The sequence below is a fragment of the Trifolium pratense genome, linkage group LG1, assembly GCF_020283565.1.
Source record: "Trifolium pratense cultivar HEN17-A07 linkage group LG1, ARS_RC_1.1, whole genome shotgun sequence".
Classification (NCBI taxonomy): domain Eukaryota; kingdom Viridiplantae; phylum Streptophyta; class Magnoliopsida; order Fabales; family Fabaceae; genus Trifolium; species Trifolium pratense.
Window position 1 is genome coordinate 40194188 of NC_060059.1, and position 23312 is coordinate 40217499.

Here is a 23312-nt window from a genome sequence, read left to right on the forward strand (position 1 = left end):
CGACCCCGGTTGAACCCGGTCCGACCAATTGAACCTTGAACCGGTGAGCTTGCCGGTTCGATGACCGGTCCGGTTCTGACAACCTTGCCATTAGTACTAGCATGGAGCAGAAAATTTAAGAAGAAATAAAAAAGAAACAGCAATTTGAAGGGAATGTACAACTTTAAATTTCTTCCGATTAAAACAAAGAGTCCCATTCCCTTATAAAAACTTTAAAATAAAAAAAAAAAATAAAATAAATGAGGACCAACAGCCAAGTTGGAGTAGTTAACTATTAAGTACTATTTTTTTTGTCAAAAAAAAGTACTAATATTTTTTTAAAAATAAGTAAAGTTAGTAATTACTTGAATTCACTAGATTTGATAGTGATGAGAGGTTTTGGGTAGTAAGCATAAGGTTTTGGGTTCGATCATTAGCTCCGTTGAAAAAGAAAAAAACAAAGGTTAATAATTACTTGTTAACGAGTTAATATTTGTCTCTTTCTCTAAAATATTAAGTACTAGTAATATATTCTTTTAAACGGCTAAAATCAGTAATTAATCATTAGTAATTTACATATTAACATTTTTCTCCTTCATTAAAATTTGAACTCAACTCATTTTACATCTTAACATCATTGACCATTAAATCAAGGAAAATTTTATGGTGCAGCCCTTTATTTGGACTGTTTTGGTGCAGTCTTAATCTGACCAATGAGGATGAAGTATTGACTAATTTTAAATTATATGGTACAAACCACTTATATGGTACCTACTATGTATCTTTATATCAAATAATATTTCAACTAAGTCCCTATCATATTAAAAGTTATAAAACTACCCCAATATTTAAATTGTTTTTATTTTAATTGTGATTGAAAAAAAAAAAAAAGTCAGTTACTTTGGCTTTCTACGATATCAAAAAAAGAGAAAGAAAAGTAATTGAAACCTCTCTTCATCATCACCTCCTTTCATCTCTAAGTCTCAAAATCACTAAAATTGAAAATTCTCAGTTCATCACCTGCTTTCATCACCTGCGCTCATCATCACTAAAATTGAAACTTTCTTGTTCATCATCTGCGTTCATCATTGTTTTCGCGAACAGAACTCCATTCGACGGCGAGATATATTAAGAATCAATATGTGTAATTATTTATTACGAATCAATTTGATTTCAATTTGGGAATTAGGGTTTATGGTTTAATTTGTTTTTGTATATAATTTCTTAAGGGAATTAGGGTTTAAGGTTTAATTTCTCTTACTTCTATATCAGAGCTTGGTTAATTGTGAACTAGTAAGTTGTTTTTTAAAAAAAAAATTGCAATGTAAATCTGTTAAGGGTTGCGTCTGCAAGGATTTTACTGATGTTAAATTGATTTTCATTGTGAATTGAATTTGGGCACTTAGTGATTATCTTGTTCTAAAAGCATCAGTAAGAAATTTGTGGTCTTGAAGTGAATTGTGACAGTGCATTAAGCTTCAACTTGTCTTTGTTGAGTGTGAAACTATGCATTTTTTGTTGCTGCGAATACCCTTTGATGTTGCGAATTTTGTTGCCCCGCCGAGTGATGATTTTTGGCAATTGCACCTAGATTGATGGAAGGGTTTGAGAATGGCATCAGTGTTGGAGACGATGAACAGGTTTGAGAAGATGCAGGAGTGTTGGTTTAAGATCTTGTTACTTTCAATTTTATTTTTAATTTGTTCAAATAAAAAACATTATAAATTATGAGTAGATTTGTGTTTTTTTTTTTTAACTATTAATTCAAATAAAATTTGTTTTTTAATTTGTAAATGATTATTTACTTGATGGGGGACTCATATGCAATAAATAAAAGTTTGTTAAAAAAAAGGACTTACCATAGACTTGCACTGATGTAAGAATTAAAATGAATTATATTGGTTAAAAAAAAAAAGGACCGCACCAAAACAGTCCAAAAAGAGAATGTACCATAGAATCTCCCTTAAATCAAACCAACTTGGTTACCCACTCCACCCACTCTAAGTACTACTAAATTACTAATGTTATCATTTCTATTTTGGTATATCTTAACATGTGCCCTAAGGGCACATGTTAACAAGACCCTAATTATAATTACAAGAAATTGGCCAAAATTAGTAATGCACCTTCCTAAAACTAGAATCCCATATTGGGAGACAGTAGCACAATAGTACATACTATTAATAGCTACTTGAAAGCACTTCATTATTGTACTTTACTTTATAATTAGATCCACCTATTTAATTTTGCTCAATTAAATCTCAACAAGTAATCACAATAACAATGCTCTCACAAAATGAAACATTTATTTGTGCCTACTCTCATCAAACATTCCCGAACATCACTACACATTTTTCTTACTTTATTGTATTTGAAATGAGAACAAAATAATTGATTATATAGAAAAGCTAGTAATTAATTAAAAATATGAGTTGTCATTGTTATTCTTTTCTCCACACACGAACCACATATGACAATATTAATTTTTGGGCAAGCACAATGTGACTGTACCAAAAATTTCAAACTTAATAGGACCATTATAATGAATGCAGATCTTATTTTGGGGTATGAGAATCGAAGGAAATTAATATATCAATGTTCCCTTTAATTTTTGGACCATCGTGGGGCCTAACTAGTCAAATGGAAACATTGCTCAGTCACATACGATTTTAGAATCGTCCCTTCACAATTCACATTAGGGAAATATAAATTAAATTAAATTAAATTATTATTATTATTATTATATAGTATAGTATATGATCTGAGTGCAGCTAGCTTCTATACAGTCACTTTAAATTTTTTGTTCCTTCTGCCCTTTCCACCATTTGGAATAAAAAAGATGAAGAGGAAATATAACACAAAGAAATAAATGAAATAGGCGTGACAAATACCAATGCTAATTAAGCTGATGTTCATGAGGAAATATTTTTTTTCTTCCAAATTTAAAATCTTTCTAGGTTTGATTGGTATACATAAGTTTACAAAATATGCTTCATATATGCATATAATTAAGAGTATTCATTGGCTATGTTAGAATGAATTCAAACTATAAGATAGTATGATGTTGATTTAGTGATAAAAAGACAGATATTAATTTTGAAGATTATTATGAGTTTGAGTTATGTTATAATCTCATTTGTAAATGTATTTTGAGTCTTTTAAGGTTTTTTCTTTTTTTGGTACATGTCTTTAAGGTCTTTTAAGGTTTTCTTTTTTCATTCAAATAAATATAAATTTCTTTAATAAAAGAATAAGGCAAATGCTAAATAATGTCCTCGGGGCACTCTTTAAGCTCTTAAATAGTAAGTTTTTTTATAAATTTTTTATGGAAATGCGTAAAGTCAACGCATTAGAAATTTGAGTGTTTAATTTTTTGAATAAAAAGTTTCTTTTAGTGGAATGCTTAAAGAGTGCTCCGGGGGCACTCGTTAGCAAGACCCAAAATATAAATATAAAAGTATGACAGTCGTGGAATCTCTTTTTAACATTAGCAAGAAAAACCGTGGAATCTCTTTCTAAATGTCACTGATTAAATATAGTGACGATAAATTATATAGAAAGACTTGTCAAACGGGATAGTCGGGACTGGCCCGCTCTGACCTGGTGGGTTCAACTACATAAATGGGTGAGATAGGTAAAAGAGACACGGTAATATTAAGTTCGACAAAAGATAAGTGAAACCTAGAGTTTTTAAATGGTCAGGTCGGGATCGACTCATTTTGACCTAATGGATTGGGTCCAACTATACATAAATGGACAATATTGGCCGAATTGTTTGTTATTGAGTCACACATTTAAATTGCATCTACCACTATGGACTATGTGGGCTAATAGGCGAGTCGACCCATTCATTTTCTTTTATTTATTCATTCAGTCCATTGTTTCAATGTCACTTTAATATATAAATTTCTCACAATTATTTATTTGGTAAGATGTGATTGGATACAAAGTGTGAATTTTCTTTCATTTACACTGAATATAAAATAAACTCTAACTGTATTCTTTTAACAGAATTCATTCTTATACAGTCCTATATTTACAGATCTTACAGGTGTATCTATCATTCATAAAATGATGCGCAAGGTCACATGAGTTATCCCCTGAAAGGCACCATAAAAGTTAATATGGATGAAAGCTCTCTCAATAATATTTTGAAGATTAGGCTTTGGTGGCATCTTGCGTAGCAACAATGACTATTGAAACATCATCTGCATAATAGGGGATTGAAATGTCTCTTTTCAACATATATAGTTTTAGAGATGTACAATGAATGTGCCAATTAACTTGTGATGATAAGAACTTCCTCCAACAATACTTTGGAAATTTAGACGAATTGTCCTCTTCAACTCAATCTCGTTTTAATGAATAATGTTTTAAGCGTCAGTCGTCCATGAACTTAATTTTCTTTCTTGTTTCGGTGTGTGTTTTTCTTATTTTTCACCTGATATGGAAAGCGAACAAGTCCGACCTAACATAATATTTATATGGTCTAAACGAGTTGAACCAAAAAATTTTTTTCTTTTACTTTTTTACAACTTTAGTCCATGTTAAAATGACTTTGTCTAACATGTACCACTTGATTAAGTGGTGCATGGTGCACAAGTCTTCGATATTTTTATGACGAATACAAATTTTACAAAATTCACCGTTGGATGGAAAATTTATATCGTTTAGATCATCCATAAATTTTTAAATTTTTTTTTAAAATCATTTGATATGTTATTGAGATCCATCAAGATTAATGGTATTCAATAAAAATCCATAAACCGTTAATTTTGACGGGTCTCAATAACATATCAAATGATTTTTAATTTTTTTAGAAAAATTTATGGATGATCTATACGATATAAACTTTCAATCCAACGGTAGATTTTGTAAAATTTGTATTCATTATAGTGTTTTCGGTGACTTATACATGGTGCACAACTTGAGACACTTATGCACCATAAACTTTTCCCATTAAAATATTAACTAATTAATAGATCAGGCCATTAGACCCGGCTCATTTTAACAGTTATAATAAAATATGACGTCTAAAGACTCATTTAAGTATAATTCAAACTCGGTTTAATTTCTTCAAAATTAATGACTGACATTTAACTAAAGTTTATTAATCACTTACCAATCGATAATTATTCATTGGTGATTGAAGTTGAACTTGGTAGGGAGAACCACAGTTCAATCCCCGCAACTATAATTGAGAAGAGATTATAGTCACTTGATGTCAGAACTGACACCGAAGAATTAGATTAAATGGTCTGGTTAATCAAATATAGTGGACAAAAAAAAAAAAAAACTATCCTAGCTAGACATGTATAAACACTCTTGAATTTGGAGACTTTACTCGATTCTAATGAACTATGGAAAACAGCTTATTAAAGTTTTACTTACCATATAAAAACAAGGACTTTTTATATAACACCCAGAACTGATCTGTCTTTTCTATATCTTAATTCCACTTCTCGTGTCTCTAAACTCTAACATGCTATGATATAGGTGCACGATATATTGGTCAATTTGACTAACTAATACATCATCAGTTGGAGAATTAGGATTTGCTTTTAAACTGAAATTATGCAAGGTGACAAAGACACTATATTTTACAAAGGAGGATCATGTGCTTGGTAAATTAAATATTGGTTAGATAGACTAGTAGGTCATGTGCTCCTCATTTCTTTTACTCTAATTTCTGTTTTATTATAATTAAAAGCGTGGTGATCATGTTTAGTTACACACAAAAAAAAAAGTGTTGTCATGTGCTTTTGATTTTCCATTATTATAATAGTAATAGTAATCCTCCAAATCAATTTTATATATATTGTCGTCAAAATTTTGCATTCACATAGTCACTAGATCGATGATGAAAATTTTAAATATTGTGTTAACTTTTTACAGAAAAAATGAGAAACATCGCTCGATTTGTTTTCTCTCAATTTCTCTCAATTATACAGTTAGTGAAATTATGGTCGTCTGATCTTAATCAGATAATCTATATATAAAAGTATAGTTATACAGTTTGATTAAATATTCTTTATATCAAAACTGTCCAATCTTTCCTAATTGTACGACTACATACAGTTTTAACTGCATGCAATTCGGATTGTGGAATAGGGATGGGTGGTGGTGGTATCACTTCGATCTCACCAATTGTCAATAATATAGGTAGAGCATATTTAATATCTCAAGTTAATAAATCAGTAATATATTTGCAAAGAAATATTTTAGAAATATAACATATAGTAATTTTTATTTGACGTAATATTTTTTTTTATCTCAAGTTAATAAATCAGTAATATGATAATAAATGGATTATATACAAAGAAATTTTTTTTTGACTAAGGATTATATACAAAGAATTATTATAATGGATAATTGTAAAAAATAATTAATTAAGACCACTAAATATAATGAGTATACATAAATGTATAAGGGTTTTTCCTTCCATGAATTTTTTTGTTTACAATGAAACAGAGAATCGAACTCAGGATCTCATGTATAGTACCTAAATCTCTTACTATTAGACTAAATATAGTGACCTTTTCATGAGAATGAATCCTCTCAATTTTTCTTCTCTCAATTTTTCTCAATTTTCGTTTTTCAACCATTGATCAACTTTATAGCATTTCTTTTAAATTTAAATATTATTTTATATTTAATGGCTTAGATTCCAATATTATTTCCTCAAGTTTTTTTTCAACATGAGAGAATTCATTCTCCTTTTCCATGATCGCTTTTTTATTTGTTTGGTGATACTCTAAAAAATGGAAGACACCTCATGCTTAATTAAGGTTGAAACATAGTATCATTTCCCTTTTTTATGAACAAATTACTATGTTAGTTCATTCACCCGTAATGATGATGTTGGTAACGGGCTTAGGCTTAAATGGTGAGACCACTTTTTAATATTTTAGGGTGTTTATTTAATTTCACTTTCATTTATCAATTCCATGTTGCTCTCTTTTGGTAAATTATATTATTTCTGTCCACAAGAAATTATATTGAATGTATAGAAAACCAAAAGAAAATATATATTGTGATATTTAGAGAATATATATCACACATTAAATACATGGAATATGTTCCATGAAATTATTAGTATACCCATTCAAATTTAAGTCATGATGAGAGTGTGCATTGTGAAGGAATAAAGTAATTATTTGAAAGATCAAATTGGTATTTTTTTTAATTGATATTTTTGGTTATGTGAAAAAAGTGAAAGAAACTTTGTTCTATTATAGTAATAGTAGGCTCACAAGCTAAGCAAGGTTATATATATCTTTGCCCTCAAGTTATGCCATTGCCCAATAAAACGGTATGGTAGAGATAAAGATTGACGTATTGTATGTGCATCCTATAAATAAATGTATGGACTACGAAAGAAACCTATGCTTATATTAAATTAAATTAAATGTAAAGTGTATATTTTATTTAGAAAAATTAAGAGAGATGTCTATCTCTATCATCATGCGTGTATGGGGATAGAGCAAAGCAAAACATGAGAAGTGTATATGAACTTAAATGAGAATAAGACACATATGAGAAGTAGAATTTTGTGTGTGAATGTGTCACGTGGTGATGCATCTTTCTTCATGCAACCCACCACAACTCTTTGGATTTTTTTAATGTTAAATATCTTAAATAAAGAAGAGAAGAGAATAAGAACTCTCCCTTTGAAACCCCCTTGCAAGGGAAATTACAAACCTATAAAATTTTTTTGGTGGAACAATAATTATTTTTAGTTAGATATGGTTAATGTAAATATATGTTTTCCACTTAATATTTGCAAAATAAAATAAAAAATTTCCTTACTTATTCATGATTTTTTTTTACAATGAACATACATTACACTGACATCCAATAAGAAACCATCATTCTTTCATGTAATATAAGTGGTTTCAAAATAACCACACATGAGTGAAGTGACGTCTCAAATTGATGGATTTTTATTGAATGTTTGTGTAAAATTATTTTACGCTGACGTGCATATCTTTAAATCCATAATATTTGGACATTAAAAATATGTTTTCAATTTTTTGTTTGTATTTTTAATTGGTAGTATGTGTAAAAATAACATATCTTAGAAATAAAACATTACCATTGTATGGAATATTACCATATTTGTGTAGACAGGGATACCAAACTCACATGACATTATTAATCATAATTAGCAATAGTGGCAATAGTGATAATTATTTTTGTTAGCTATGTTAGCATCAAATAAATAAATTAAAATTTTCTTTTTTACTCGTAAGAAAAATAGTAGACAAATTAAAAATTGACAGTGAGGAATATAAAAAGAATAAATTTTGAAAATATTAGAGAGGCTCTCTTGAAAATAAAACGTTAGAAGTTTATAAAGGACAAAAAGAAATTGTTTGCACTAAAAGTACAAACCCCATATCAGGGGCGTCTCCGAGTTTTAGAAGACTCTGTGCAAAATATAAAAGTGGCCCCTTAATAAAAAAAATTAAAAAAATTATCGATTTAAATTGCATATAATATAAAAAAAACATTCTTGTAAACATATAAATTATCAATATTAAATCTTACATTAAATTAAATGGAACAAGAAATACAAAATAATTATCTTTGAATATAACGTCAAAAAGGAACATCATAATCTAAGATTAAATTTTATGCAAAGATTAAAATGGACTAGAACTATATTTACGAGTATAGATAACTAATTTATTGATACTCATGATATTTATGAACATTAACAATATATAACTATTATTTTAGGGCCTAAAAATTAATCTATTAATATACATCTGATATTTTATAGGTATAAATAATATATAAGTAATATTATAGGACCTCAAAATTTTGAATTGAGGCCCTCAAAATTTTGAGGCCCTATGCCGTCGCACACCTCGCACATGCATGCGAGCCTCCTCTGCCCCATATGCTCTTGTTGGGATTTAAAAATAAATACTACCTCCGTCCCATTTTATAAGACTTCATTTGACTAAATGCACTATTCATATATCTTGTTTTGACCGTATTTTTTTAAAAGTATATAAATATAAATATTATTATATAAGATCTTGTTTGATTTGTTTCGACGAGTATTTTCAAAATATCAAATTTTTATAATTTTAACTAATCGTCAATTAAAAATATTCGTAATCAAAATTATGCATTGATGTACATGCAGTGGTCAACCGATTCTTATATTTTAGGACGGAGGGAGTATTAACTCATTAGTTTGTCATAGGTACACATTGTATTAAGACATTTGATTCCTTAAATGGTCCACAAAATATCTTCATCACAAGCTTAGATCCTTTTGGATTTAATGTAAAGACTAATCTCCTTGGAGTACTTGATTGTATTTTATAAGGTTCTTCACTTGTTTCCAATAATGTGCTATGCGGTAATTATAATCTTTTCCACAAGCAATTTATAACAATAACTTTGAAAAATAATGGTTGAAAGAAGAATTTTGAATTTATAGTGAAATTGAAAAAGCTAGAACAAATTAATGTTGTGAAACATGGTGATAAGTGGCTCTTACAATAGAAGACATTCATGTCTCTCTCAATCCAACTATACTCCTCTTTATTTGCATATAGGCTTCCACAAATGACTTTTCCTAGAAAACACTAGAGTAGACCGTAACTCAAAAACAAAGCTATACCATAGGTTAATACGGAGTAATTAACATTAATACGAAAATGTTAATTAACATGTGTCTTAAGCACATGTTAAGGATATAAATGTGAAAATATTTTAATGAAAATTGTTCATTCAACTTTTGAATATTAAATATTTATATTTAGTTATTTTAATATGTACCCTAAGAAAATTTAATATTTTAGGGCACATGAATATAAACATTTATTTGAAGACCACTTTACATAATTGAAACTTTTGAAGTTAAAAGTAGTTATTTAGTAAATTTATTGTATTTATATTAAAAAAAATAAATAGAACATTTTAGAATGCAGAATTATTTATTAAATTATCATAGTTGATTTTGTTTAGTATTTCATTTTCAATCCGCGGGCTTTTGGGGTCTCATACAAAATAATTTTGGAACATTTTTGAAAGGTTTTTATGGTACTACGTCACACTCAAGTGTTCTTTATGCTGAAATCATGGCAGACCTTCACGACCTTGACTTTATGTTGGGTGAATGCCTTCAAGAATATAGCTTGCTACTCCGACTCCTTGCAAGTGGTTGATTTGATTAGAGATGGTGTTTCGCCGTATCATAAATATATGAATGAGATCCAAAGTTGTCATATGTTGAGTAGAGATTGGAACATTGTTATTGACCACACCTTTTGGAAAGGGAACACATTTGCAGATGTTTTGGCTAAGATGGGAACGCTCGCGAACTCACCTTTGATGGCTTTAGAAGAACCTCCTTCTTAATTGTCCAGCGCTCTTCGAACGGATGCTTGGGGAGTAACCTTTGTTGGAATTAATACCTTTGTCTTTTTTTTTGTTTTTTTCTTGTCGCAAAAAAAAAAAATCAATCCCTAATAAAACTATTCTATCTAATATTTGTCGGGATATTTTTTTCAAAAGGAATATTTGTTAACATATTATTGATCTTCAATACAGATTTTAATTTTTTAAAATTCTTCAGCTGAAGCAAGGAATCATCAACATTATTCAATAAGCAATATTTTCATGAAAAATAGTTTATTTTTTAATATTTATTTTTATAAGATCATGAAAAATAGTTTAAATCTTTGTATTACATATAATTTAATTTGTTACTTGGCGTATTAGTTCAAACTTCAAAGACTTCGATCGGATTTTCTATTTTTATTGTTGTGCACGCTGTATTTCACCTTGGAGAAGAGAATGTCTATCAAAAAAAAAAAACCTTGGAGAAGAGAATAATAATAATAAGGGGCTTATAACTTTTTTTTTATCAAACATATATAAATATTTAGTATTAGTAACCTCTTTAGAAAAATGTAGTCAAGTATCTGGCGAATTTAACCTGTTGATTTTCAATTTATTCGTATTCGAGATAATTGGCCTCCAAATGAGTATTTTATTTTAAGAAAATATAGGTCAAATATATTTCCAATATTCTTAGTTGATTTATGTTAAATTAAAAAATTGCTAATACTATACATTGATATATGTTTATACTAATTTCAATATAAACTATTTTTTTTTATCAAACATACATCAATATTTGACGTCGTTGAAATGAAATGTGTATTTAGAAGCTAACTGTCTTGAATACAAATATATTTATCGAAATCGACAAATACACTCACTTGTTATATTCCATTCTTCGTTGATTTATGTTAAATTCAAATTATTATTTTTATTTTGAAAATAAAAATATGTCAATATTCATGCATTTGTACAAGATAAAATATATTTGACTACATTTTTCTAAAATGAAATGACCATTTGTCCACCAACTGTCGCAAACACAAATTAATTTAAAATTGATTATATTAACGGTCATGAAAAGGAAATTTACACAAATCGACAAATACAACCAAATTGTTATATTTCTATTTGCCTTTTATTCATATTTTTTTATTTCGAAAGGAAAACCATGTCATTATTCATAAATTCATTCAAAACTAATATATTGACCGCATTTTTTAAAACGGTCATATTGACTGCCATAAATAAAAATTTAGAAAAGACGACAAATACACATAAATTATTATTTTTTTTATTCGTGGTCAATTTATGTCAAATTCAAATACATATTTTTTTATTTAAAAACCAAAAAATGTCAATAATATAATAAATAAAAGGCTAAGTAAATATAATAGAAAATAACTTTTTTTTATAAAAGTATATTTTTATATTTCTCACTTGATATTATGAGACACAATATAATTTAAACTTTTGAAATATACTCAAATTTCCAACACTTTATATTATATATATAACATTTTTAAAAACAAATAAAAATTATATAATTTGTCTAAAAAGATCCAATCATTTTTGTCATGAAATTTGATAAAAACCATATAAAATTAGCTTAGCATATGTCTTAAGATGAAAACCAAGTGCAGTCAATTTGTTTCTCTCCCCCACAACAAGTTCTCTTCCTATCTCTCCAATTATTTTATCTTTGCAAAGACATCAACTCCCAAAAAAATAAAACACAAATCCAAAACAAAACCATTCCGGTTTCTTGTTTTAGCTTAGCTTTAAGGTGTCACAAACATATCTTCTATTTCTACAACAACAACAACTTCATCTCTCTCTCTCTCTCATGAGATGTGTCTTCCTTTTCCAAAGGGTGTTTCTGTACTATTTCTCTTGTCATGGTTTAATATAACTTACTTCATTTCTCATTCTTAAACCTTGTCTAGTTCTTGTTCTGTTTTGTTCTGTTTTGCTCTGTTTTTTGTTCTGTTTTCTAAATGGATCTTGGTGGTGTGAGTTTAGATGGGTTAGTTAATTCAGATCCTGAACAAAAGAACAAATGGTATAATGGATCTGGTTTACTTAAACAAGAGAGATCTGGAACATGTACTGAAGATGAGTTAAGAAGTTTCAAACTTGCAAAAACAACTGATCAACAACAACAGAGAAACTCTGTTTCACTTTTGAGATCTAATGCTACAACTATGTTTTCTGATGGTCAACACCAACAACAAATGCTTAGTTTTTCAACTCCAAATCCAAAATCAGATTCTTTTTTAGTTGATAAAACAGCCCAAAATGCTACATTGTCTTATGCTTATCTTCCAATGTCTGGTTATAACAGAAACACAGGTACATCAATACCATTTTTTAAGGTTGTTTTTTTCTTTATTCTTTTAAAGAAAATAAATTAAAGGGGTATTTTTGGTTTTTTTTTTTTTTGAATATGGTATCCATTGTGGGGAGCTAAAAATTAGTATAAGGTTGTTAAGGGTCTTTTCATGGAAATATATTTGAATGGTCTCATTTTTTTAAGTCATGTCAAGAGAAAGGTAAAAAATAAAATAAAATAAATAAATTTAATTTTTTCTTCTAAAATTCTTATCTAGTTCCTGTTTTAGGGAGATGGGTTTTGGTGAAATTTTGCACAGGATACTAGAGGGTACTAAAGAAGAAAAATTTATGAGCTACACAATTTATAGGAACAAGAAAAAAAAAATAAAGCTAGAAAAAAAAATCTTATTTTTATTTGATTGGTTCTGTTCTGTACCATCTTTCTCTAAAAAATCTGTTCTTTCCTTTTCTATATCCTTCTTACATGAAAATAAAAATAAAAAAGTTGACTTGACTGTTAATATTTGTTTCAAAATCAGAAAAAAAAATCTATAATTTTTTTCACAGCATAGCCTTTTTTTGGTTGTGTTTCTTTTTAAGTTCTGAGGTGAAATAACTTTTTTTCTGATTTTTTGTTAACTTTTTTGACTTTACTTTGGATACTATTTGAACAGGTTACAGTTCTGGAAGCATGCATGGAGGTTTAAGTGGTGTTAGAGGACCATTTACACCTTCACAGTGGATGGAATTGGAACATCAAGCCTTGATCTATAAGTATATCACTGCTAATGTTGCTGTACCTCATCATTTGCTTATTCCTATAAAAAAAGCTCTTGATTCTGCTGGCTTATCTAGCTACTCAGCTGCACTCCTCAGACCTAATGCATGTATGTATTGTATATTTACCCTTTACTTGACTAGTAAAAAATATAAACACTATTGTGAAAAAGTTTAATTAGGGATAGAAATTAGAGTCAAATAAAATTAATTGTCACTAATTTTGTTTTTAAATGTTAAAGATGTTAATGTTGAAGTTAAGAGAGTAATTTCATTTTGTGTCTCTAATTCGGTAATATAACTCTCGTGGTGAGGTTAGGTAGCTCAACTGGTTTGAGTTTAGGGTTGAGTTGAAATAGTTAAATGATCGAGGTTCAAACCCTGGTGTCCGAAGAACGAGAAAATACTTACTAATATACTAACATTTCTAGTACTGAAAGGTTTTCAAAGTTCACTTACTAATATGTAATGGAGTTAGTATCTTGCGGCGTGACAAACCACAGTTTATATTATCGCGCCCCCGGAAGAGTTGCCTCTATGAGGAAGAGACACTTGATGAATGATCTAAAATATGGAAAAGTAATTACTGTTTTGTTTGTTTCAATAGTTATATATGTTAGATTGTTGGTTTTGAACATTTTGGTGTCATCAAACTAATCGTCCGGTGAAAACATCAATAGTAACATGTGTGAATGAGTGAAGGTTGAAAAGAGAGCTAAGTTTAATTGTATATGTTTTTTTATGATGATGCAGTGGGATGGGGAGGATTTCATCTGGGATACTCGAACAACACCGATCCGGAACCAGGAAGGTGTAGGAGAACAGATGGAAAGAAATGGCGATGCTCAAGAGATGCCGTTGTTGATCAAAAGTATTGCGAAAGGCATATGAACAGAGGACGCCATCGTTCAAGAAAGCCTGTGGAAGGCCAATCTGGCCAGGCTCTCACCACTGGTGGAACCACAAATAGTACAGCTACTACTAATGCTACTTCTACCATTACTCAAAGTGGTTCATCGAAGCAGATCAATGTTGCTGCTGTTACTGCTGCTGTTGCTGCTTCTCCTTCTTCATCTATTGTTATTCCTGGTGGCAACACTGCTTCCAACACTCTTAGCTTTGCACACCAGGAACATTCCAAGAATATGAATAACCTTATTGGACAAGATAATGCTTCTTCTGCTGCCAACACCATCAACAGGTCAGATAGCTATTGTTTTGTAGGTTACTGGTCTATTTTGCATCAACCGTAGTTGAGTGTGATTCTCTGCAATATCAAGAACTGCAACCGTTAAAACCTTGTTCGTGATATATTCTTTTTGTGCTTTTATGTTTCATAAGCTTTGTTATTCATTCAAAAGCAACACTATTTCAGAAATACTTACGGCAAGATAATTACAAATTCACTACGATTAGGCATTGATTGTGATTAGGTTAGTGAATCTACTTGTGTACTGTGTTTTAAAGTTTCTCTTTTTTGCTTGCAGGATGTTCATGAATAACAAAGAGAATAACAGCACAAGTGAGAGGATGCAGGATGGTCCTGCGCTTCCAATGCTGCCTCCAACACTAGAGTTGAAACCAAAAGAAAATCACCCTTTTATGATTCAAAAACAGAACATTCCTTATGATGAATCCTCAAGGAACAACGAATTCGGCTTTGTCACTTCCGATTCCTTGCTTAACCCTTCACAGAAACCCCCCACCTTGCTTGGAACCCGAGCCTTTGGTTCATCATTGCAGAACACTACAAACCGAGACACCGGCTCTCAAAATTCCCTCAGGCATTTCATTGATGACTTTCCCAAAACACATTCCGATCATCATAACCGCTCGGGTGGTTTTTCTTGGCCAGAACTCGATATGCAGTCAGATAGGATACAACTATCAATTTCAACACCAATGACTTCCTCCGACTTCATGTCGTTCAATTCCTCAGGAACCAATGAAAAGCTCACACTTTCGCCTCTTAGGCTATCAAGGGAAATAGATCCTATTCAAATGGGGTTAGGTGTTGGAACTGGAAGTAGTACTCTCAATAACACCAACGAATCATCGAACCCTAGTACTAATGCTGCTACTAGACAAACTAATTGGATTCCAATAACTTGGGAAAGTTCAATGGGCGGTCCACTCGGTGAAGTACTTCATCTTAGTAGTAGTATTGCCTACAATGCAAGTGATGATCACTATGTTGGCGGCGGTGGCAGCAACAGCAACTCGGCGGCTCTAAACTTGATGACTGATGGTTGGGACAATCACAATAGTCCTCCAATGGGATCATCGCCAACCGGGGTGCTTCAAAAGACCGCGTTCGGATCACTTTCCAATAGTAGCGCCGGTAGTAGTCCAAGGGCCGAGAACAATAAGACAACTCAAGAAGGAGCTAGTTTGTGCAATGATCTTCTAGGATCAACACTTGGTAATAATGCTTCCTTTACTCCTTAAAGGAACAAGATGATGAAGAAGAAATGAAGCATAAAAAGAACTTTAATTTATGAGTTTTTTTTATATATGATATTTTATATATATGGTTATTTATTTATGTTGGAATTTGGAAGTTTTTTTTTTAATTGTGGTTATTAAAGTTGTTAATTAGTAATTACTATACCTTACCAATGCCAACATGATTTGGATATGTTAGTAATTGGTTTGGTTGACTTTTGTTTATTATGTTTCATGTGATGTTGTTGGAAGTGATATTTGGCAAAGTTTGTTGTTATTGTTGTATGAAAAAAAACAGTAAGTGATGTTGGTTGGAGTGTGGACTTAGATTTTATTTTGTTTTGATTTTTTGAGATGGTTTAAGTGGGGACTGAGTCTTTGATTGTTTGCATGATGTTGTTGCCGTAAATATTAATTTATGTGAGTTGATATAATTCGTGGGACTCACGGTGTGCACATGGAAAAAAGGTAGTGAAAGTTAATGCAAATGCAAACCAACCAACATAATTTAGTGTTGTCCTTTTTTTTGAAATGAAATTTAATTAGCAATAAAGATTGAGATTTTTTTATTCTTTGTTTTCATGGTTCAATTCTATTGTCTGTAGTATTTTTAGGAAAAACTTGTAATGCATTATTAGATGAAGGATAATGTGGTGGGTGTGGATCCTTGTATCGTTTTTCTAGAATTTGTTTTGTTTTCTTCACTTCATTTACAATACTTAAAAATTCTACTTACAAGTGAGGAAGCCAGGGTTCGAATCCCGGTCATAACGTATGTCTTAACAATTTCGATATTTTTATTATTTGAGATAAATAAGACTTCCAGACTCAAGGAAAACAAATTTATTACTCCTTCGTCTCAAAATAATTGATCTAAGAAAAAAAATTGTTTCTAAATTAACCTATTACAATTACTACTTTCATGTGATTAATACTTGTTTGGTAAAAATAAGCTATAAGCTAGCTGGTAGCTTATAGCTGAAAAGCTAGTAGAATAAAATTAAAGTGTTTGACAAATTTAGCTGTTGGAAGTACAAAATGACATAAAAGTATATGATTAGTGGATAGTTTTTTTTTTTTTTTTGTAATTGTTAATGGGTAGTTATTATAATTTAAAAAAATAATAAATAAAACTAATAAGGGTAAATATGGAATAAAATGTAAAAAATTATAAGCTATAAGCTCATACGCTACTTGAAATAGCATCTCAAAAAAACGCTATAAACTAGTTAGAAAAGCTCGTTACCAAACACTTCACATTTTTATCAAACAAGCTTATAAGTTAGTCCAATAAGCAATAAGCTAGCTTATTTGAATTAGATGATTGCTTCTAATTAAGGAAAAATGATGGTGAATATTGTGATAAGAGTACTTTAATAACCGGTGAAAATAAGTTTCTATGAATATAAATTTGTTTTCACAATGTTGTTAGAATATTGATAATTAGCCAAACACTCCAATAATTAGTTAGTGAGTATTTTTATTAGTTTGATATATTTTGTTATTAGGTGATTAGTTAGTCAAGCCTCTATTACCTTTATATAAGAATATCAATTGTACTCATTTTATCATCTTTTGATCAATATGAAATTTTACAATTTTTACTTTCTTTCAAGCTCTCATGGCTCTTATCATTCAATTTCTCCAAACTCTCAAAATTCTAACGGTTGTCGATGAGAACGAACTTAAAATCTTATTCATAGTACTCTCTCTGTCCAAAAATATAAGCAAAAATAAGTCAACAAAATTTAATGTATTTTGTTAAAGATTTGGACAAAATATATTTACTTTTGTTGACCAACTTTTGCTTATATTTTGGGGGAGATGGATTGTCTCCAGTGAGAAAAAAACTGGAGGGTGTCCAGTGGATACATCCACCTTTAATTTTTCTTATTTAAATTAAAATTAAAATTGTTAAAATAAAGCAATGGTTAAGATTTCACTGTGAAAAAATGTCACATGAGACAACCTTCTCCCTATTTTGGGATGAATAGAATATTATATAAACCTCTCATCACTAGAATAAATCTTATGATTTAATGTGTTAGAAAAAGAGTTTGATTATCTAAAACCTGAACGAGTTTGCCATAGCAATTCCAAACAAAATAAAGAGCGGGTGTAGTGTAATGCAACATAATTAAGAGACTTAGAATAACGAGGCTGAGAGTGAAAACAACAGAAAATACTCTCTCCAATTTCTATTATAAGAGAAGTTTTACTTTTTAGATACATTAGTTTTACGATGAACCTAAAAAATAAAACTTCTCTTATAATAAGGACGAGAAGGAGTATCGACTAGAAGAGAAGTCCACTGTTATAATTAAAACCTAGAATAATGCTAGCAACACACTCTTTAACAAACACACTCCAACACACTCTCTTTTATTGGTTGAAATTCACATGGGTCCCATAAAAAAATGTGAACCCATATAACTTTTATGGGACCCATATAAATTTTAACAAATAGAAGAGAGTGTGTTAGAGTGTGTTTGTTATTGGAGTGTGTTGCTAGCACTCCTCTAAAACCTATACTACGGATTAGCTTAAACCTATATTAGGGAGTTTCACCTTATAAATACTAGAGCTTATCAAAAAAAAAAAAAACCTTATAAATACTAGAGACAGTCTCACCTAATAGGATATAACTTTCTCAGTTTATTTGTTTTTTTTTTTTTTTAAACAGGCTTCCTACATTTTAGAGTTGATAATAATTCCTAGTGGTCTAACCCAACAGTATGTTTAGATTATAATTAAGGTTGATATTTATCTTTAGCATCCTTTTTATTTCTTGTGCTTAATTGATTTTAATATATGGACTAAATTGACTCGAATAGAAAAACTATTATATAGATTAAATAAACTAAATTCTCTCATTTATTGGTTTTTTCAAAAGCTTGTGAATAAATAATGATTGCATAGTCCGCCGTCGATTATCATAACGTTCTTAATATTGTTCTTTAATGATGATGATCATTGAGAATTTTATTTTATGTTGACATCGAGTGATTATTGAACTATGATAATTGATAACATTATGATTAATTAGACGAAAACTCTTGAGTTGCTTTTAAACTGCAACACAAACAAGATTTTTTCTACTATGGGTGTAAGATAATTGTAAAAAAATAAAATAAATAAAACTTTGAGTCTTCCAATTCCAAATGGGCTTCAGGTGGCATGTGAATCTGGAAATTGGAACCTGATTATTCTAAGGCCCTCAACGTGGTGCAAAAGTGGAGTATGGTTAGTATTTCGCTGTTTGTTAAATTTTTTACCGCGAAATAATAAATATCATTAAAATTTATATATACGTATAAAATTTTGGGTTTTAAATCTAGTTGAATTTAGATGATATGATATTTTTTGTAAGTATTCTAATTATTAGAAATTTATTTTATAATTATAAAAATAATAAAAAAAATTTACTTTATAATAAATAAGTGGAGTGTTAAAAGATGATATGGAGTACAATTTTAATACCGTAGATGACAAAACAGAACAATTTACTACATCATTAACTTGTTTAAAATGGGGCTGAACGAAACTATATAAGGTTAAAAATTCTATACTACCCCTTTTATGGTGGATCGTTGGGTTGCCCAGCCAATGTTTTTCCTTTTATTTGTAAAACTAACAAAAAATACTTCTTCCGTCTCAAATATAAGAGCTAGTTTGACTAATTTAAAGAAACTAAAATATGTAACTAATGAATCGATTAAAAATATAGAAATTATCATTCAAAGATCTATGTTTCATCATCTAAGAATCCATAATAAACCAACAAAACAACTACATTAAAAATTTTATGAGTTCAACAATTGACAAACTATTAAAAACACGAGACTAAAATCATGAAACTAATTGTACCAAAAAAAAAATCATAAAACTAAAATGATCAAATTATATAATTTTCTAACCCTTAATTTTCATCTCATCACCGTTACATTTTTTAACGGTTAGAAGAGGTGGGAGTAATCGTTTTAGTTCAATATTTCAACTCACCCGTGAAAAAACGGCCTAAACGGGTCAATCCGAATTTTCAACCCATTTTACCATCTAAATTTTAACTATAAATCACTCTTAATTCTCTAATTTATTTAGATTTTGTTATGAAATCTTCTCTAAACATTTGCTTAAAAAAATCTAAACACCAAATTAAAAAATATATATATCCAAACACACGCCACGAAATGTAATTCTACCTAGGTTTGTGGCATATTACCCTCGTGTAGGTCACGATCTTCATCTAATATAGGTCCTTTTCTAATTAAGATACCAAGTTCCAATAATTATATACTAGTAATGTATGATATTATATATCACGATATTCATATGAAGGGGGCCTATAAGAAATTGCATACTTTGTACATGAACATGTTACATGTTTATTTGTCTTATCTTAATACACAATACATTAATTAATATACAAGCTACATATCATCTACCACACAATTTTGATTACCCGTTTATTAATCAATAATCACGAAACACATCATGATTATGTATGCCTAACCACTATATATAAGATTCACACACAAAAAGCCACTATATTATAATTAAGAACCTTATAGAGAGTATAATATATATTAATCTTCATGAAACATACCAAGATCCCATTCAATAACAACTATAATATTACCTACAACAATGATATTTATTATGAAGGGAATATAAATGTTCCTTTCTCATGGGAATACAAGCCTGGTCTTTCCAAAGTCACTAATCCTAACTATTATGACACAAATCATGCTACTAAGTTAGTGCTTCAACCTCCTCCATGTACATTATCTAAAAGTGATCATCATAGATTTAGAGATGAGGAAAAATATATTCCTGTTGATCTATGTGCAGTTCAAAGTACTCTACTTAGAATTGGTTCTTTCAAATTGGAGAGTAGATATCAAAAGGAAGAAGACCCTTTTGTTGAAGCTTACAAGAATTGCACCAAAAGTCCTTTTATTGTTCAAGGGCAAAATAGGGATCAAAAGAACAATGGATTTAATTGGCCTAGCTTAAGGAAGTATATGCATATTCTTTCTTGTAAGTACTCTAATGATGTTATTAGTCATAAAAGTCTCTATGCTAGAAAGGTTTGAGATTTCAATTTCACGCAGAAAAGTGTGACACATTTATTGCTTTTGGACATCTGATCTCAAATTGAATGTGAAAATTATTTAAAGATAATTTGATGAAGATGTAATGTGACTATGTGAGTCGATCAATCTTAAATCGATAATCGAAATCAATTGATGTATGTAACTGTGTTTTTTTTTTTTTTTATCAAGTAGCTTAGTGGTTAGAAATTTCATCCTTAAAGGTGAATAAGTGAGATGATCAGAGTTCGAATCTCGACCCCCTGTATAAAGCAATATCCCTACCAACCGAGCTAAGCTTACGAGACAACAATGTATTTGTTTAAACGCAAGGAATTCAGATTTAAAGATGTAAACGAGGTTAAAAAAGTAATTAAAAATAATTCTTCAAAAAACGAAAGAGATGTTAAAAAATAATATCTTGAAACCGATCTTGAATTGTTTGCTGATAATTTTTTGTATTTTGTTTAATTTGGATGCATATGTATGTATGTATTGTATAGTATCAAATGTCAGTTTTGAGTTATCATATATTATAGGTATTTTGTAGAAATCATATAATGACTGGTCAAAATAAAACAAGGAAGAAAGAACACAATTACTCACTAGTTAATTCTCTGCAGCCTTGTATGAACAATATCTTTTAATTTTTTCCATAGTTTAGATTAGATAATAGTAGTAATACTTACATACACTACTTCAAAGTTCAAACAGAATAATGTTCATTTTCTCATTCATCAAAATACGGTCTGCCTGCTTTGACAATTTTTATGTATTACTTTTCTTTTACTTTTCTTTTTGGTACAAAATGATTTTCTTTTATTAAATAATCAAAAATAATTACAGGACAAAGTCTGGTTAAATCTATTTTGTTCTAACAATTATAAAATTTTAATTTATTTTTTTTAAAATAATTTGATTATTAGGGAACATATATGTAAGTAAAATCTAGTGAAAATATTGTTTCATTAATATTCGAACTCGAATTCTTCTAAAATTTCGTTAATAACTTGATCCAACCACTTAGTTTAGTTTTTATTTTTAGACTATATATAGTGTGTGTTTGGTTTATAAAAATATCATAAGAAGTGAAGATAGTGTTTATGTGGTTGAGGACTTGAGATAAACCAAGTCAACCAATATAAGGTTTTGTCTTATATTCTACCTCCACATCATTGCCTTCTTTCAATTGATCCAAATGGCAAAAAGACCAAGTCAACCATTATAATATGGCCACAATTTTCCAAACTCACTTGTCATCATTCAAGAAATTATTCCAACACGCAATACAAATTGTCTATACTCATGTTTTATGTGTTTGTCCAATACCAAAAGATTATGTCATTTAATTTAGAATTATTATAAGGTAGAAAAATATATATAAACCCTTAGTTAGTATAGAATCACACATAACTAAAAACTCTCATATTGTCAAAAAAAAAAAAAAAAACTCTCCTCTCATAGAATCATGAGTCAACCACCAACAAGAAAGATATCATTCTCATGGGAAAAGAAGCCAGGAATCCCTAAGGAAAGTATTATTAGTACTCATGGTGAAAAATTAATCCAAAAAGATGATGATTTTTTGCATAAGTTACCACCTCCTCCAATTTCTTCACTAGATGGATCAACTACTCCTAGAAATCATGTTCATGATTTTCAAATTCCACTTCCTCCTTGTGCTTTTCAACCTCCTTATTATAGAACTACTTCTAAGAAAGGTATTTGGGTTCAAGATGATGATCCTTTCTTAGCAGCTTATAAAGAGTGTACCAAGAGTAAGAAAAGTGGTATGAAGGACAAAAAGTTGAGTAGGGGTGGTAGTAGTAGTTTTTGTGAATCAAGGTTAATGAGAAATATGTCTTTTTTTTCATGTAAGAGATCTTGCAATGTTAGAGACAATAATTTGGTAAGAATCTCCCATTCACCACAAAACATAGATTGAGATTGATATGTGTGTTTCAATTAATTAATCACATAGCTAGTATTTACTTTCATGAACTTGTGTTCTATTGGGACAAGTCAATCTCTAGTGTTATATATGTTTTAGGTGTGTAAATAATAAAAGTTATAATGGTATAAGATGATGAACTAATGAGAATTGAGTTTACTAGTCTTGAATGGAGCATATTAATAGCAATACCTCTTTGGTTCATTGTTACTTGACACTATCATTGTAAATTGTCTATGCATATTCACCCCCATTCTGCAGCTCAAATTCCTTGGCACACAACAAAGTGATTCAAAGTCACTCACAACCACCTTCTAAAGTGAATTCTCTTCAATTCACATGTAATATGATTTATAAACAACGACCAG

The 23312-nt window shown here is 29.6% G+C and overlaps 2 protein-coding genes across 2 annotated transcripts; both read left to right on the forward strand.

The window, feature by feature from the left end:
* Positions 1-11960: 11960 nt before the first annotated feature.
* LOC123917378 (growth-regulating factor 6-like) lies at positions 11961-16294 on the forward strand. Its single transcript, XM_045969079.1, has 4 exons — positions 11961-12696; positions 13353-13565; positions 14209-14656; positions 14943-16294. The coding sequence occupies exons 1-4, from the start codon at positions 12342-12344 to the stop codon at positions 15901-15903; spliced, it is 1977 nt and encodes a 658-aa protein (XP_045825035.1). The 5' UTR covers positions 11961-12341; the 3' UTR covers positions 15904-16294.
* A 6096-nt stretch (positions 16295-22390) lies between these two features.
* LOC123917387 lies at positions 22391-23106 on the forward strand. Its single transcript, XM_045969090.1, has one exon. The coding sequence runs from the start codon at positions 22462-22464 to the stop codon at positions 22936-22938; it is 477 nt and encodes a 158-aa protein (XP_045825046.1). The 5' UTR covers positions 22391-22461; the 3' UTR covers positions 22939-23106.
* The last annotated feature ends 206 nt before the right edge of the window (positions 23107-23312 follow it).